Source organism: Perca flavescens, chromosome 1 (assembly GCF_004354835.1).
Source record: "Perca flavescens isolate YP-PL-M2 chromosome 1, PFLA_1.0, whole genome shotgun sequence".
Classification (NCBI taxonomy): domain Eukaryota; kingdom Metazoa; phylum Chordata; class Actinopteri; order Perciformes; family Percidae; genus Perca; species Perca flavescens.
This window is the reverse complement of record NC_041331.1, coordinates 43,319,567-43,337,085: the sequence shown is the minus strand read 5'-3', so window position 1 is coordinate 43,337,085 and position 17,519 is coordinate 43,319,567. Positions and strand designations below refer to the sequence as shown.

The 17,519-nt window shown below is 41.3% G+C and overlaps 2 protein-coding genes and 1 long non-coding RNA gene across 4 annotated transcripts in view; 1 reads left to right on the top strand and 2 right to left on the bottom strand.

Moving 5' to 3' along the window:
* LOC114552287 (zinc-binding protein A33-like) overlaps positions 1 to 1,147 on the bottom strand; it is a 13,655-nt gene extending 12,508 nt beyond the window's left edge. Inside the window, exon 1 of one of the 2 annotated variants that reach the window (XR_003692155.1) lies at positions 964 to 1,144. The gene's annotated coding sequence lies outside the window, so the exon portion shown is untranslated. Of the gene's footprint in view, positions 1 to 963 lie in introns of both variants that reach the window. The other variant, XM_028572958.1, reaches the window with a different exon arrangement.
* A 3,243-nt stretch (positions 1,148 to 4,390) lies between these two features.
* LOC114552306 (uncharacterized) lies at positions 4,391 to 5,052 on the top strand. The gene is made up of 3 exons (XR_003692156.1): positions 4,391 to 4,418; positions 4,711 to 4,754; positions 4,832 to 5,052. It is a non-coding gene; the product is annotated as an uncharacterized LOC114552306 (long non-coding RNA).
* An 8,918-nt stretch (positions 5,053 to 13,970) lies between these two features.
* Positions 13,971 to 15,322, bottom strand: LOC114552300 (uncharacterized). The gene is made up of 5 exons (XM_028572985.1): positions 15,249 to 15,322; positions 15,114 to 15,169; positions 14,886 to 14,957; positions 14,095 to 14,729; positions 13,971 to 14,020 (listed from the first exon to the last, which is right to left on the bottom strand). Exons 1-5 carry the CDS (start codon positions 15,272 to 15,274, stop codon positions 14,012 to 14,014), a joined length of 798 nt encoding a protein of 265 aa, XP_028428786.1. The 5' UTR covers positions 15,275 to 15,322; the 3' UTR covers positions 13,971 to 14,011.
* Positions 15,323 to 17,519: the final 2,197 nt, after the last annotated feature.

The following is a 17,519-nucleotide window of genomic DNA, read 5'->3' as shown; positions in this document are numbered from 1 at the left end:
CCGTTAGCTTACACCTGACAGCTAGTTAACACTACACCTGACAGCCTGACAGCAGTTAAGTTAACACTTAGCCGACAGCAGATAATGTTAGCCTAGTTAACAGTTAACACTACTGACAGCAGGTAACGTTAGCCTACCGTTACCTAGTTAACACTACACTCGACAGCAGGTAACGTTAGCCTACCGTTAGCTAGTTAACACTACACCTGACAGCAGGTAGCGTTAGCGTTAGTTAACCTACACCTGTTAGCTAGTTAACACTACACTTGACAGCAGGTAACGTTAGCCTACCGTTAGCTAGTTAACACCACACTTGACAGCAGGTAACGTTAGCCTACCGTTAGCTAGTTAACACTACACCTGACAGAAGGTAACATTAGCCTACCGTTAGCTAGCAGCTGGAGTAAACACGGCTAAAATGCTGACAGCTAAACGGTGTAAAAGCGTGTCTGTATTTCACTGGAGAGGACTCTAACACCAGACTGTAGCTGCTGTTGTCTGAAAAACACAGACTCAGCCTGAAATAAGTTATTGTTATTACATTTTTAATAAATCATTTCATTTTGACCCTGTGGCCTTAGCAATACACAAGCAGTATTTTTTTTTTTTTAGATAAACTTTTTTAACATACAGAACAGACAAATACAATTGAAAAAAGTGCTTCCTTTTTTGTGGAGTTGGGGTAGTGCACTAGGCCCCTGTGGGGACTGATCTTTGGTCCTTAATGGCACTTTTTTCCCCTTATATTACTTTTACTTTTATACTTTAAGTAGTTTTGAAACCAGTACTTTTACACTTTTATTTGAGTAAAAAGCTTGAGTTGATACTTCAACTTCTACAGAAGTCTTTTTAAACCCTAGTATCTGTACTTCTACTTGAGTGATGAATGGGAATACATTTGACACCTCTGCAAATGAGATATGTGTAAAAACGCCCTAAATGTGTCTCAAAAACAAGACTCACCGAGTTCCTGTCCCTTCTCTTGACTGATTCAAATCTTCCCGTCGTGTGTTTTCCAGCAGAGATCTAACACCCTGTAATGGCGTCTCAGCTCTGTTCAGCAATGTCAAAATCTACTTTCATTTTCACTCTCCTCTCACCACGTGAGTTATAAACAGCAGGAAATGCTGTGATGTCATTTAGTCACCAGCAGATGGAGACTCTTGATTAAGAACACATGATCCTTGTGTAGGCAAAGCAGTAAATTCATAATAAAGACCAAAATATGCAACAACAAATATGTTTTGATTCACTAAATAAAGAATAGAAATGTTAATTTAAATGCCACAAATAAAGAGAGGAGTGTAGAGTTCTAGTCTACAGAGGACTGAACATTTCAACAGGCTGACTCACACTTAAATAGTCACATTTTTAGTTCTATTTTATGTTGTGTGGCTAATAAAAGACTTTCTGTCGTGTTTCCACAGCCAGCCTGCTGGTGTCTGGCTCCTATGACAGGACTGTTGCACTCTGGGATATGTCGTCCCTCTGCCAGACTCTCATCCTGAGAATGAGACACACACACACACACACACACACATTCTCTCTGCTGAAATAAAAGGCATCTTTAATGCTTTTGGTCTTCCTGTATCACAGGGCCACAGTGATTGGGTGACAGATGTGTCAATCAGTGCTGACAGGAAGTTGGTGTTCTCTGCCTCCAAGGTATAAATCCTCTCTAGTCTCTCCCACTGAACTCACCTGATGTGGAAGCATTATAACATGAGCCGCTGAGTGTCCTGTGTCTCTGTAGGACAGGACGGTGAGGTTATGGAACATGGAGAACATGGAGGAAATCCCACAAGTCCTGGAGAAGAGGAGGACACAAGGAACAGGAATCCACATCCTCAAGGTGAACAACACAAGCCATCCTTTGTTGTTCTGCTGTTGAAATGTAGTCTTGCATTGTCTGGCTGCACCACAGATGCATTCTGGGATAGGAGAACAAAAACTCTCTGGGTTGTTTGCATTTCTTTAAACCAATCCCTCAACACACGTAGTTTATAAAATCTGATGTTTGATTCTAAAGTAAACTAGCCGACAATATAACAGCTACAAGTCAACTGAGATGATGAGACCATTAAACACACAACTGGTTGATCCTTTACACACACTACAATGGGACGAGACAGAGAGAAAGAAAGAAGGAAGGAAGGAAGAAGGAAAGACTGAAAGAAGGAAATAAGAAAAGTGTCTCGTTGTGTGTCTCCAAGTGTCTTGTTGTGTGTCTCTTCCCAGTGTCTTGTTGTGTGTCTCCAGTGTGAGGAGTGTAGAAAGACCTTCCCAGTGTCTTGTTGTGTGTCTCCAGTGTAGAAAGACCTTCCCAGTGTCTTGTTGTGTGTCTCCAGTGTAGAAAGACCTTCCCAGTGTCTTGTTGTGTGTCTCCAGTGTGAGGAGTGTAGAAAGGCCTTCCCAGTGTCTTGTTGTGTGTCTCCAGTGGAGTGTAGAAAAGACCTTCCCAGTGTCTTGTTGTGTGTCTCCAGTGTGAGGAGTGTAGAAAGACCTTCCCAGTGTCTTGTTGTGTGTCTCCAGTGTGAGGAGTGTAGAAAGACCTTCCCAGTGTCCAGGCTGCAGACCTCCGAGCTGCTGACTCGCTGCGTCTTCTGTCGACTCAAATCGCCCTCCAGGTACCGACCGCAGCCGCCACCGCTCATGTTTGTTACACTTTTCACTCGGTTTTAGTCAGGTTTTTTTCCATTTTTGGCATTTTTTGGACGCTATTCTTTTTGTTTTCCAAAAAATATATTGTTGTTGCTTTTCTGGTGTTTTTTTTGCCTTTTTCCAACATTTGTTTTGCTTTTTTGTGACGTTTTTTTTTAAAGATCATTTTTAGAGGCATTTTTAGGCCTTTATTGACAGGACAGCTGAAGAAAAGAAAGGGGAGAGAGGGAGGGGGGGGCAGGGTTCGTACAGATGCTTGAAATCCTCAAAAATGTTTCAATGTTGATGTTGTGTTTTAAAGGTTTGAAAATTGCTTACATTTTTGATAAAATGCTTGAAAATGCTTGAAATTGTGACTGTATTTCTTTCACAACAAATAGTTTATAAAGTGGAGAAATAAAATGTTGGAGAACCTAAAATGAATCCTGCTCGCTTGTGCATGTGTGACATGCCGGGAGGCAAATTTGCGAATCCCACTATGGCCATGTCAAGACCCGCCCTACGAAGCAGCTCGATTGGTTGGGGTTAGGCATTTGACCTTGAGTGGTTAAGGATAGGATACCCGATTGGTCAGGGGATAGGACCTGAACAAATGGGGTTACGTTACCTAGCGTAAGCATGGACGCCTGGCCAATAAATGCTATTGAAGGGCGGGTCTTAGTGTGGCCATAGTGGGATTCGTAATATCGAATCGTAATATCGGTTGTCGTTTCAATGAACGTTGGCTGGAAGATGAAAAATACAAATTATGGATTAAATGGGGAAAAACTCCACAAGTTGCCTCTTGTAGTCTGCAAAAAAGACGTGCAGCTTTTCACAATGGGCGAGTCTGTGCTCTCGAGTCACATGAAGGGTAAGTCAGACTTTTGAAGTAAGCCAACTGAAGTAGTCTACTCTACATGTTAGCGCATTTTTGTTTATGGTAGTAACTGCTAGCTAGGAATTCACAGACTAAGTGACTAGTGAGTACTTGGTGTGATGATGTAATGTTAGTATTGGATGTCCGTTATGGCACGTTCATTTGAAATTACCCAGGATACCTTGCGAACTCTGCAAGTCGGACAAAGTTTTCAACCAAGATCGTGGACACAGCTGGAAAGGAACAATTGAATTGTAAGTATATTTTCGCAAATAAGCATGTTGAAATTTGGAAATACATTGGAATGTGTTAGTTTGATGCTCATCCAAAGGACTGTTGAATTTTGAACACTAATGTTAGAAAATATCTCACGAAGCTGTCTGACATGATATCTGCTAATTGCTATCTGCTATAAGCTAACGGTAAAGTTAAAGAGAAAGTTAACGGTAAAGCTAATGGGAAAGTTAACAAGAAAGCTAACTGTAAAGTTAACGGTAAAGCTAATGGGAAAGTTAATGAGAAACTTAATGGTAAAGTTAACGGTAAAGGATTAAACACACTCATCAGATCGTATTTACCATTCAAAAATCTGTCTTGTTCGCTCCTGTTAATTGGCAATTTACTAAGCTGCAACTGGTGTCTTATATTTCAGGGACTGTGGTAGCATAACATTCAATGAAAAAATGTTTAGGGGGGGGGTTAGGTACCAGAGATTCAGTGAACTGCGAACAGGTGCGCGTACCAGAAGGGAACGCGAGTGCATGGAAATATTAGCGCAAAGGGCCTTGCATCACCAGTTTCTTTCTCTGGGAAGGTCGGGGAATACTATTACCTGATTGGTTTACAAGCAGTTCACTTCACCCATCAGAAGCTAAAAGCATTTACCTGACTGAATTTGGTGAGTGATGGTTTCAATAATTTTAATATTTTCTGGTATATCTAAGTCACCCAGGAGCTCTGTTGACATAGGCTTAGCTAACGTTAGCTACAGCTTGATGAATTGAGTCATTGAACACAGCAGGAGAGAACGCAACGTTAGCTAGCTAAAGCTCCAGTGGAAAATTATTAGCAAACGCTACCGTTTGCTAAAGTTAGCTGCTAGCTTGTATAGCTAACGGTAAATCACAAAAAAAGAAACACTGGTAAATGTTAGTGCTTCTTTGTAAAATCTCTACAAATCATTTTTCCAGGATGTGTGGATGATTTTCAGGTGAGGGGACTGACAAGGCTGAAGGTAAAGTGGTCCAACGTTCTATCAATAAGACTAAACTACAAGTTTACACTAATACAAAAAATATTTTTGGAAATAAGAAACAGACTCCTGAAGAAGAGAAAAGGGCGAGGCTGAGACATGTGGCAAAACAGCGAAAGTGGGCCATGGAGACACTGGTGGTCCAGGCAAAGAAGAAAAAATGAGATCTGGTTCTGAGAGTATTACGAACTGTAATGTAAATTGTTATCTTTGCCAATAAAATGTATTAAAATCTGAATTACATAACATTGTATTGGCTGTTAATCATGATGGAAGAGTAGACAAGTTATGACAGCATGTCCACATTAAGCTATTTGTGGTGCCCTTACCACATTGTGCCTCATAAACTGTAAATGTTAGAGCCAGTGACAGGCTGGCATGAAATGGCTTGTATAATACTTAGTAAGAAGGCCATAATATTTTTGACTCATGGCTGAAGTTAAGTTTCTCCAGCTCTCCCCAGGATGGCAAAAAATGTATCTCAAAATGCATCAGATTGATGCTTTAAAATATGGAATATTTAAAATTTTCTTCCAGGGGAGCATGCCCCCGGACCCCCCTAGAGGGGTAATATCCTTCTCATCTTTTTCACCCCTGACCTGTTTTCATGCCTGGTTATTTTATGAACCATGAAGAGATTAAACATTTTAAAGGTGATAATTCAGGGTTAGTGACAGGGGCGATTCTAGGATCTGACCTTTGGGGGTGCTCAGCCCCTAATGAAAAGTTGATAGCAGTTAAGCTAGGGGGGTTTGGGGGCATGCTCCCGTAAGTTTTTTTTTTTTTTAAACCCTTAAATCATGACTTCTTGTGAGTTTTGGGGAAAGAAATATACAGATTGAGATATGCAATTATGACAAACTATCAACAGATTCAAGGCATCTGCTGTGAAAAAAGATGGAGGGCCCAAAAATATGCTAGAATTCATAGCTTTGGCTGCAGGGAGGGGCCCATAAAAAATTTGGAGCTTCGCCCCTGCACATACCTTGAATGGTAAAATAAGCCTTAACATATTTTTAGACAAGATTATTCATGTTTTTTTCTGCTGTTGATTTTCAACTTTTTCATCTAATCTAATAATGCCTCTGAACCAGATGGGGAAAACCCAACATCTCTTTTTCTTAAGAGCCTAGTCCTCCATGAAATGCATATGTAAATATAATGTGAATGGAATGTTTTAAGTGTTTTTGCCCGTATAATATATGTCCACTTTCTCACCTGGTTCTTCCAGGTCCCTCTCTTTGTCCACTCTCTCTCCATCCTTCTCTCTCTCTCCCCATCCTCCTCTCTCCCTCTATCTCCTTCCTGACAATCACATACAAAACATTTTGTAATCAACTAGAAAATAATCTTCAAATAAAAGAGAAAATAAAACACAGTAGTCCTACCATATACATGTCTTATAGGCTACCTAGCCATTTTCTCACCTTGTTCATCTTGCTCTCTCTGCCCTTCTCCCTCTCTATTCTCCTCGCTCCTTTGTGCTGTCAACCAGAAGGCAAATGTAATCAACTAATCAACAGAGAATGCATTGTGTAGGCTACCAAAGTAGAGCTGATGAAGGTCCTGCTACTCCCGAAAACATGTCTTTTCGCTTTTTTCTTTTATTTGAGCCGCTTGGGTAACTTTTTTTCATTTTGGCGTTTAGACCATTGCCATAACAGAAAGGTTTAGACCGTTCAGACTCGTCTTTCTCCGTCTCCGTGTACTTCCCATTTCTCCTGTCACCGTTTGTTTATCTTTGGCGGCGCACTGTGGGACGGACTAGTCCATTTCATTGTGAAAGTAGGGGGGGCTGACCTCTCTCAGCAAGCAGGCGCCTGCAGCTGCTGGGGGCGCTGATCTGCCAATTCCCCACACAGTGAAATGATAGAAAACAGAAAAACACTTCGCAGCACAGAGGATTATTTATCAATTTTTTTAAGTTAAGTGGCTGCCCGGTTCGCCCGTGTCAAAAACCGCCACTACTTTGAGCACTAAACAATCTCACATTATCACAATAAGGACTTTATTTTCAGGGGTGCTGAGATGATATTTAGGGGTGCTTCAGCACCCCTAAAAATAGCCTAGCGCCGCCTATGGTTAGTGAAGTGAACCTGCTGAGTGATTTAGTTTGGGGGGGTAATTGTTTTTACATTGATTCAGGCAGGTTAGATAGCAAAGTCTACTCAGACAGTGATACATTTTGTATACATACAACTTGTGTTTTGTTTAAATATCTGATTCTTCTGCTGTCATGAAACACAATTTTGTCTGTTTATAGCATTATCTCTTTTAATGTGTTAAAAAGACAGAATAATAATTTTGACTATGTATTTGGTATTTATTTTACAGTGGTGTAAGGTAGTTGTAGTTGTTTTACATCTATTTTTAGTTTTACTATATCTTAGTGGTTTAACCCGCTTTTAATATATATGTGTCCTATTTAGACGTCATTTTAGATAACCAAACCTGATTTTTAAGGAGGTTTTAAAGTGTGTTCTCACATTAGTGGTCCCCTTGTGCCCATTCCAATCAAAGCACCCATCCCTAAACCTAACCCATCCCTAAATCTAACCCATCACTAAACCTAACCCTAACCCTCGTCCCCAACATGTCTACTCAGAATATTCTCCTCCTCCTCCCCACTTCTCTTCCTAATAGTTCCTGTTTGGAGCAATGATCTCAGTGTTTTTGAACCATTTATTTTACCTCTGCTTACTATCTTACCATCACATCTAGAAAGTAATTATAGATGTGTGATCACTCTGACCATGACGCAGCCAGATATATATAGCATGTACCTGCATTTACACACACACACACACACACACACACACACACACACACACACACAGTGTAGTGATAGTTAAACTGCCCTGGTTTCCCAGAGTTTATCACTAATCTATCGCCCATGGTGGACATATCCTTACATCCAGGTAGATTCCCTGTGTCACGATATGATTTCTTTACAGCGCTGGTGATGTGGAGCGTATCAGGAAAGCTGCTGTTAGCAGAACGGTGAGAAAAGTTAGCCTCACTCTGAAACATATTTTTTTTTTACTTTTGTAGTGTTCACCTGGACACATACTAGTGAGAGCCATTAAAAAGCAGTCCCACAGAATAGCAGACGAATTATGTAAAACCCTTTGAAATGAATTCTAAATTATAATTCAGTTAATGACATGGAGCTGCAACCTCAGAATGGGATCAGCAGGATTGAACCTAAATGAAATCCATGCTATGTTTACACGTGGTCGGCTATTTTCACGGACATTTCAACCTCTCTGTTTTCAAAAATAACATTGTGCACAGCTGTCAGTTTTCAGAAAAGTGTTTGTTTACATGAACCCGTGTCTATATATGCCGTCAATGCAGTCAAGAGCACACCAGACCTGTAGGTGGCGGTGTAACGAGAAGCTCAAGCCCACGTTAGCCAATCAGAATCCTGAAAACAGCAACAACAGCAACTAACTAACTTCCTCTCTCTCGGCTGTCTAAACCTCCGTTTGTCTCAGTTTACGTGCAAACGAACATTTCAAAAATCTCCACTCTGGCCGGAGTTTTTAGAAAGACTCGGTTTCAGAGGAGAATTCTCCGTTTGCGTGTAAACGAAGGCCACAAACGAAGGGAAATGTCTCCGTTTGTAAAAATAACCACCTACGTGTAAACAGGGCCTCAGTTTTTTGAAAAACAGTTTTCACCAGTAATATACTTGTGATTAAATATGAAATTAATACACTATATTGGAACATACACATTGGCTGTGTCTCAAACCGCACACTTCTGTCAATATACTGCTAATGGTCACTGACCACTTCCTGCCGTAGTTCCCACTTTGGATGGTTAGTGTCGTCCTAAACGGAACATTTACGTTAAAACACAAATGACGAGTGGTCAGCTCGGCTCGCCGCCTCTCAAAATCTGATGAAAATCTTCTAAACTGACCTTTGTTGATCTGAAATGAAGACAGATTCATCAACTGCACGGCCTATTTCTCGCTTAAAATGTTTTCCGAAACACGTTTCGGTGAATTATTTTTGTAAAATTCGGGATTGTATTCTGAACGAGCCGCCCGTTATGCTCTGTTGTGAAATCCGGGAGAAGCCAGACCCATGTGACGCGTTCGTCCAATCAGCTGCCGGTCGACATCCCTGGTCCCTCCCCCTTTCCGCTGCGTAGTCCAGATGGCACCCGTTTAGTGCGAGTAGGGTCCATCGTTCCACACTGAACATTTTCACCGTTTTTAGGGGGTCATCCTGGTACTTTCAGTGCTCTGACTTTTTTGCGTTATCAACACTATATACTTACAACTAAGTGTTTGAAGTGTGACAGTAGGCGCTTTGAGACACAGCCTTTGAGTCAAGCAGCATTTTTCTCCCACGCCAATTCTCTTTCTTTTGCAGCAGCAGCCATGTTGCTTTTTTAAACAAGATTTATGTTCAAACTCACTGTATGTGCGCATAAGTAGTTCCACAGGGGTTAAAGTATGCCGACCGATTTTTGGTTGTTGCCATGGTGAATCCTAGTATCATGGCTCCTTTCATGCTGCCTTTGTAATGGAGGTGGTGCACGTGTTTAACTTGGGAGTCAACCCACTCGGAGTTGATTGAACCAACTCAAATCAGCTGTTCTGGAACCGAAAACTCAGTTTCCCATCTCAGGGTAAATCAACTCATGCTAAGTTTAGCCAGCTATTTTCATAAACTGTAAACAGGGCCTCCATTTCAACCTCTCTGTTTTCAGAAAAGTGTTCGTTTATATGTACCCGTGTCTATATATATGCCGTCACTGCAGTCAAGAGCACGCCAGACCTGTAGGTGGCGGTGTAACGAGAAGCTCAAGACCCACGTTTGCCAATCAGAATCCCGACAATAGCAACAACAGCAACTAATCACATCCTCTTTCTCTCTCGGCTGCCTAAACCTCCGATTGTCTCAGTTTACATGCAAACGTGCAAACAAAGGTTTCCAAAAGCTCCACTTTGGCCGGAGTTTTTAGAAATAATCGTTTTCTGTGATAAAAACTGGGTTTTTGTGTAAATGAGAGGAGTCTTCCCTTCGTGTAAACGGGGCCTCCATTTGTTAAACCTCCTTCCTTTAACAGGCCTTTACATTTTTTTGTTTTTATTTGTGTTATTCTGGGGTTTCTTTTTCATGTTGTAATCTCATTGAACATTCAGCAGTATCCAAACGTATTTTTGAACCTTTAGAAATGACTTCTGTCCAATATAAATGTAGTCTTACTTGGCCAAATTACAGATAGTAAAAAAAAAATAAGAGGCACTCCTGTCATTTTCTTAAAATAATCAGGCCACACAAATTCAGTTACTGGTTCAACAATGGATTCATTCTGATTACCAATTCAATTTATAACACATGCATTTTTTTTTAAAGGGGTAATAGAATGATTATATAGGGTGTTTTACACTGTTCCTTTAGGTCTCCTAATGGGGTATGTAACATTGGTTGGGCTGAAAATTGCCCGAATGCTATTTGATTAGGCCCTTAACTACCCTGTGAATATGGCTCTATTTGGAACAAGAGCTTTTCTTCCAAATATGGTATGCTCATGAATATTCAGAATGAGCTACGCGCTGATTGGTTTGAGCAAACTACATAGAAACACATGGGAGACTCGACAGCAGGTCTCATTGCAAAGTTATACATTGTTTGTCGGGCTATTATTTTATTAAATTCACTTCTGAGACTTTTTTAAGCGAGAAATCAACTATATAAAGCTCAAATATGGGACGTTTTACGAAAATTGATGGCTTATTTGGTATTTGGAGTTCAGCTGCCGGTGCTGCCTGTGTTGCTGCCTCGCTGCACGGCCTGCCTTCCTTTACACACCCCGGCCTGCTCTGAACTCGATTGAGCTCCGTTACGACTGGCAGCCCACAGCACTCCATACCCGCGCAAAGTCACCGGTTTTTGGATAATGGACTACTAAACGCCGGTGCTCTGACAGAGCTCCAGGGCCTGCAGCTCCCCTCTTCCTGCTAGCTAAATGGCCCGTGTGTGAGAGTGATAGCGCGGTCAGCGAGCTTGTTACACCAGCAATCTCTTACAACCGTTCCAGTTAATCTTGGCTGGCTGTCAGCATAACTAGCTATATTTACAGTTTGAATTTTGTCACGCCACTTATACAACATATCTCTAAAGGTCTTATAAAGCTAACAACGTTGTCCGATTTCAAATTAATGAATTTTTGTGAACAGTGAGGGTTTCGTTAGCTATGACTGTCCCTTCAATCCTAGCTATGTGTAGCTAGCTACAAATCACGGATAGTTAGCTTCATTTCTGGCGTAATTTCTGTATATTTACAGTTTGAATTTCATCACCCCACTTATACAACATCTCCCTAAATGTCTTATAAAGCTAACAACGGTGTCCGATTTCAAGTTAATATTTGTGAATTTCAGAGGAGGCATTTAGCTAGCAGGAAGAGGGGAGCTGCAGGCCCTGGCGCTCTGTCAGAGCACCAGCGTTTAGTAGTCCATTATCCAAAAACCGGTGACTTTGCGCGGGTATGGAGTGCTGTGGGCTGCCAGTCGTAACGGAGCTCCAAGTACCTCAGAGCAGGCCGGGGTCTGTGAAGGAAGGCAGGTCGGGCGGCGAGGCAGCAACGGCGCTGAACTCCGACACACAGTCGGACAAAATTTGCAATTAGCCATCCATTTTCGTAAAGTGGCCCATATTTGAGCTTTACATAGTTGATTTCTCGCATAAAAAAGTTTCAGAAGTGAATTTTGTAACGGAATAGCAGAGATCTGTGCTACCTAGATTCGGAAGACTACCTGATCTCAGGTCAGTTGTGGAGCTTATGTAAATGTACTACCTGATCTCAGGTCAGTTGTGTAGCCTATGTAAATGTTGTGACCATTCTCTTAATACACCCATGGGCTGACAAAGGTTCTGGTTTTTGGGAGGTTGACGTCAACTTCCAGCTTTGTTGGGATTCGCCCGTTTTCAGCGGCAGTTTCAAAATATGAAATTTTCATAGTAAAGGGGTGTCAGTGGGACTTTGAGCTTCTATGTACGGTATTTTTCGGACTATAAGTCGCTCCGGAGTATAAGTCGCATCAGTCAAAAAATGCGTCATGAAGAGAAAAAAAACATATATAAGTCGCACCGGACTATAAGTTGCATTTATTTAGATTATAAATACAAGAGTAATTGCGGTGGAAGTTTTCCTTGAAGCAGCAGCGTTAGTGATATTCATGATAAAATCAAAACGAATAACGACTGTTTGAGAATTAAACCAAAGTTTGGTCTTTGAGTATTTATTTACATTTGCAAATGGAGAAAACACAGTTTCAAAGGTACACGCAGCACAACTGAAAATGTCTTTCCTAACTAGAAACCTAAAAATCAAAACATCTTATAGTGAAGAAACTCTCGTTAAGCCACCCCTCTTCAAATATCTTTAGCATGCTGCCACTTTTCTAAAAAATACCATAGACAGTCAGATGATTTTACAACCTTCCATTCTGCTCCTGTGTCTCCTACATTAGACTAAACACCTGCTTATCTCAGGAGACAGAAAGAGATACGCTTCACACAGTGTTATAGCCTTCTTCACTTTATCTGCGAGAAATGAACAAATGAGGAGCTGCAATTTCTTTAGCGAAAATAACTTCTGCCATTGCTCAGTCTACAAGGCCAGCTCTCTCACTGGTGCCTTTAAGTCTACAGGAAGGAACAGGATTATGTGGAGGTTTAAAACAATCTTTAAATAAATGGTCAATATCGTTAAACAAATGGTTAAAATAAAATTTGCCACCACATTATTCAACTACACAATAGCACACAGAACAATACGCTCAATACGGTAGGTGTCCGGTATGTAAACGTAACACATTAACAGTTATTGAACTATACAATAGCACACAGAACCACTAGCTACCAGGGCGTGGAGCATGGATGTATTAAAAGGCGTGGAGACATAGCTGCACCGTGAACGAGCCCCTCCCGACTCTGGCCATCTCGCTTTCAGCCTGCGATTAGCCGATTAGCTTTCTTTGTTTTCTTCATTGCAGTAAGAGTCACCTTTTCGCCAGTCTCCCTCATTTCAAACTCTTTCTGCTGCTCGATTACCGTTTTCAGGGCTGCATATTTTACTACCTGCAGTTTTTTATCTTCTTTCCTCAGTTGTCTTTAGGAGGAGCGTTCTAGTGGTCACAAGCCTAGAGCGCCCTCTCGTGGCTGTAGACTAATGTTTTCAGTATGAATTAACATGTAAAATTATATATATTTTGATATAAGTCACAACGGACTATAAGTCACAGGACCAGCCAAAGTAGGAAAAAAAGTGCGACTTATAGTCCGGAAAATACGTTATGTCCCATTTACCCACCGAACTGTCGTTATTCAACTACGACAGGGTGAAATCTGTTTTGCATTCTATCACCCCTTTAAAGAAACCCTTCTGACACCTGGTGGTAAATCATGCAATTGAAAAAAAATGGAAACAGAAATTAAGTTCTGTGCTGGAAAAACAAGCAAGTTTCTCCACTAGTAATCCATTTTAAAGAATTGCTTCCAAATCTCTGCTGGTTGGATTATGCAAAACAGAAAAGCCCTTGCTTTAGTGCTCAAGGGCAGATGTGTTGCCAGGTTAGCCAATTGTCTCCAGCATTTACACTAGGCTACAGTGGCACTAGCTTACGCATTTGCTGTACAGTGTGCCATCAATCTTCAAGGTGTCGTGATAGAACTGGGTTCAGCAGCAGACTGAATTATGTGGATCATAGCATAATGGATGAAGTTATTGGTATTAGCATGTAGCAATTATAGCAGCATGGTGGCCCAATGGTTAGTACTGTGGCCTTACAGCAAGAAGGTTCAAATCCAGGTCTGTGTGGCGTTTGCATGTTCTCCCCATGTTTGCGTGAGTTTCCTCCAGTTCCCCCCCCAAAAAAACATTTACTAGGTTCTCCAGTCAGTGCCCTTGAGCAAGGCACTGGTTCAGATCTGGATTTGATCCCCAGGTGCTGTGATTGGCTGCCCACTGCTCCCTTGAGGGATGGGTTAAATGCAGAGAATGAATTTCACCACATGTGACAATAAAGTACCTTTATGGGTTATGTGTGGTAGTTCAATGGCCAGATTGTAAATGGCTCACATTCTGGACTATTAATAAACCCTGCACCCAGTTAGACCTTTAGCTAGATGAGTATTGCATCTTTGGAGTAAACATTGAAAACCAGGGCAAACATAAAAGTTAAACTCTTTATTGATAAGACTTCAGAGTGCCCTTTAGCCAACCTGAAAGACAGGAAAGGAAACATGTTAATCTCAAACTCTGAAAATATCCTGCTAACTGAAGTACAGAACAGTACCTTTTGCATGAATGCTCTTGGCGCTCCCCGGCGGTGTCGACCCAGCTGCGAGTAAGACCCTTGGACACCAACTCCACTGTAGGGCTGCTGTGGTCCAGTCGCTGCACCACTCAGACCATGACCAGCACTCCCAGTACTCGCCTGCCTGACTGTGCGAGGTCTAGAAGGGATGTTTTTGGCCTGCTGTGTGCTGGGATAGTTGGCCTTTGTGTAGTGAGAGTTCTCCCAGCTGTCCCTCCCCTGCTCAAAGCTGTTGGTGGCGTAAGTATACGTGCCTGGAGGATACGGGCCAGTCAGGAACATGTAGTCATAGGAAGGGTAAGGATATGGGACCAGGCCTGATGGCACCGGTCCTCCATTAAAGCCTTGTGAAGGATGTGCAGCATAGAAGAAACGAGGTGGTGGCATGGAACCTTGCGCTTCGTTCTCCGATTCAGAGTTGCCTTGCTCAAAGCTTTTCTGTTCCTGGAAAAGTTCCCCTGCTTGGTACTGTGGAAGAAAATAGTCAGGCCGGATCATAAAGCTAAGGCCAAGCGGTTGAGGGGCAGGTCCACTGGCAGCAAACTGCTGAGTGCTAGGTCCTGTGGATGCTCCAGCAGAAAAGGGACTGGGAGGTGCAACAGCCCAGGAGATGCCTAGGAACAGAAACAACATTGTTAGCATGTAGAATTCAAGGCAATGACTTTAACTGCAAGGTTCCTTTGCTAAACATGGGCAGTCACTACCCACATCAGTTCAGACATTTAGAGACCCCTTAGCTAGTTCAGTTAAGTCACATTAGCATTTGTTACCTTGTTTAGAGGCAGGGCCTGCAGAAGAGCCTTGAGCATATCCTGGAGGTGCATTCTGAAAACTGGACTGAGCTGGATTTGAGACAATTTTAGAGGAAGCCCCAAAAATCCACAAGGAGGAAACATCCAGTTAGAGCCAGCAGAAGCAGGGTTTGCACCAAGAGAAAGTCATCAGGAGAGACAAACAATTAAACTACTTTTAAGATGTTGACAGCAATGATATGTTACCTTGCTTCATAGGGTAGCTGTAACTCCAACCAGTCAGCAAAACAAGCAGCAAAGCCCTATTGAAAAGCAGACAGAGAATAAGTACAACTACTTAACAGAAATCAGTCAAAACTTCACAAACAAACTGTTGCTCACCCTGCAGTACAATAAACAGCCATCATGTTGAATGAACAGCTCAGGTACCACTGTGATCCTGTGAAAGGTTTATAAGTGCTACAGGTGACCTGCCCTGACCAATCAGAACGTAGCCAGTTAACGACACACAGCTGCGAGCAATTGAATCCTGATTAAGGTGGAACATAACTGGTTCAGTTGTCTAATTTTCTTCAAACGTTATCTTGCACATGTTCTGTAACCGAAAACTCACTGTTTCCCATCTCAGGGTTAATCAACTCAGAGTTCAGGGTTAGACTCAGAATTTGTTAAGCCTTAATTTTCATCAAATGTTATCTTGCACATTGCTACATTAGGTGCTTTAGATTACATTCCTTACACAACTCAACATCCTTAGTTGGTGTTTCTCTTGTTTCTCTTTTTCATTCATCATTCCTAAGCAGTATCAAATTTATTTTAACGGTTAGAAATAGGTTATTTTCTGTCATTTAAATGTTCCAATCCAACTTTATTTGTTAAGCGCTTTAAAACAACCAAAGTTGACCAAAGTGCTGCACAGAAGAATAAATAAGACATAAAATACATAACAACATAACATGAATATAAAATAATAGCTGCACAATGAAAAGCAATCATTCTAAATAATTAAAAGAAGTACCACAAGTCAACATCTTACTAGGTGTCAAAGGCCACAGAGAAGACATGGGTTTTAAGACGGCATTTAAAAACAGACAAAGGAGAGGCCTGTCTAACGTGCAGAGGCAGATCAGTCCATAATTTAGGAGCCGCCACAGCAAAGGCGCGGTCTCCTCTGAGCTTCCGCTTAGTTTTCGGCACACTCAGGAGCAGCTGATCTTCTGACCTGAGCACCCGCTTCGAATGTTATCATTGGATTGAATTGGATGTTTTAAATGTTTTATGATGGCGTGACATTAGTGTTGACATGAGAACTTTATGGTATACGTGCAGTTAAGTGTCCCAAATTCCCCATACAATGTCCTTAATTAGCTAATTATGAATCTGCTAAACCACCTGTGCTACCATACCCTTAACCATAACCATAACCAGGGCTTAATTTGAGCCGGAACATGTTCTGGCACCGCCGATGTTGGATCTGGAACCTTTTTTACTGGATCCGGCACCTGTGTCACCAGGAAAAATGAATCTCCTAAATGAAAAAAATAAACTACTGTTTGTGTAGTGTTCAATGTTGTTATCTGTTTTGTAAGTCTTTATTCCCCCATTGAAGTTCCACAAAAATCTTGTTTGCATTTTCGATGCGTTTTGAGGTGAATTTTCAGGGTAGACGGAAGGGGGAGAGGCATAGGCGGCGATTTCGGTGGGGACGGTGGGTACACGTACCTACCAGATTTCGTCATGAGTCATTTTGTACCCACCACTTTTTTGGAAAAATTAAAGCGTTTTTTCCTTCTTTGGCGCCTATATGGCGAGGATAAAGCTTGTACCTAAACAATGATCAATGATTACCAAATTTCTCTCTCATATTGCTCCTCATAACCACTGAAAAGTGTCAAAAAATCTAACCAGAAATGTGGTGATGATTGATCGTTGTCTAGGTACATTAAACCACTTTAAGCTTTTTCACGTTAGGACTCATAAAGCCCATGAGAACCGTTGGGAGTCAACCCACAGCCGCTCCGCTGCCCTGCTGAAAATGTGAAGCAGAAACGCATCAAATTGCAGATAACGTCCATAATAATTGGACTTTGGGTTCGATTTTTTGGACAGTTTTCAGCGGTTATGAGGAGCAATATGAGAGATAAATTTAACAAACATTGTTTACGTACATTAAACCACGTTTTTATTCATTAGTAAGCTACAGGACAGCGTAGGGCTGGGCGATATAGCTGAAAACTGTAAACGCGATATAAGTGTTTCATATCGGTCGATATCGATAATTATTGATATTTTTTTATGACCTATTTAAAATAAGGACCAGGATAAAAATATATTAAATTTAAACATTTTTATTTTAAACTTAACCTTCCTCTGATTATAATCCCCTCAGTTATAAAAGCAGAAATGTCAACACAACCATGGAAAACACTCAAATAATTAAAATGTAAACAGGTCTAAAATCACAATGAACACTTAACAATTGTCTCTTAACATTAAGGTGCAAACTTAAAGAATAAGTACGAAATGCTTAATAAAGTGTAATAAAAATAGTGCAAAATGTTAAATATAAGAAACCTGAGAAGGAACTATTTTCTGCAGGTTTAGTGTTAGGTTGGTAACCTGGCTTCTGGACAGTGCTCAGCATGTCTGCCT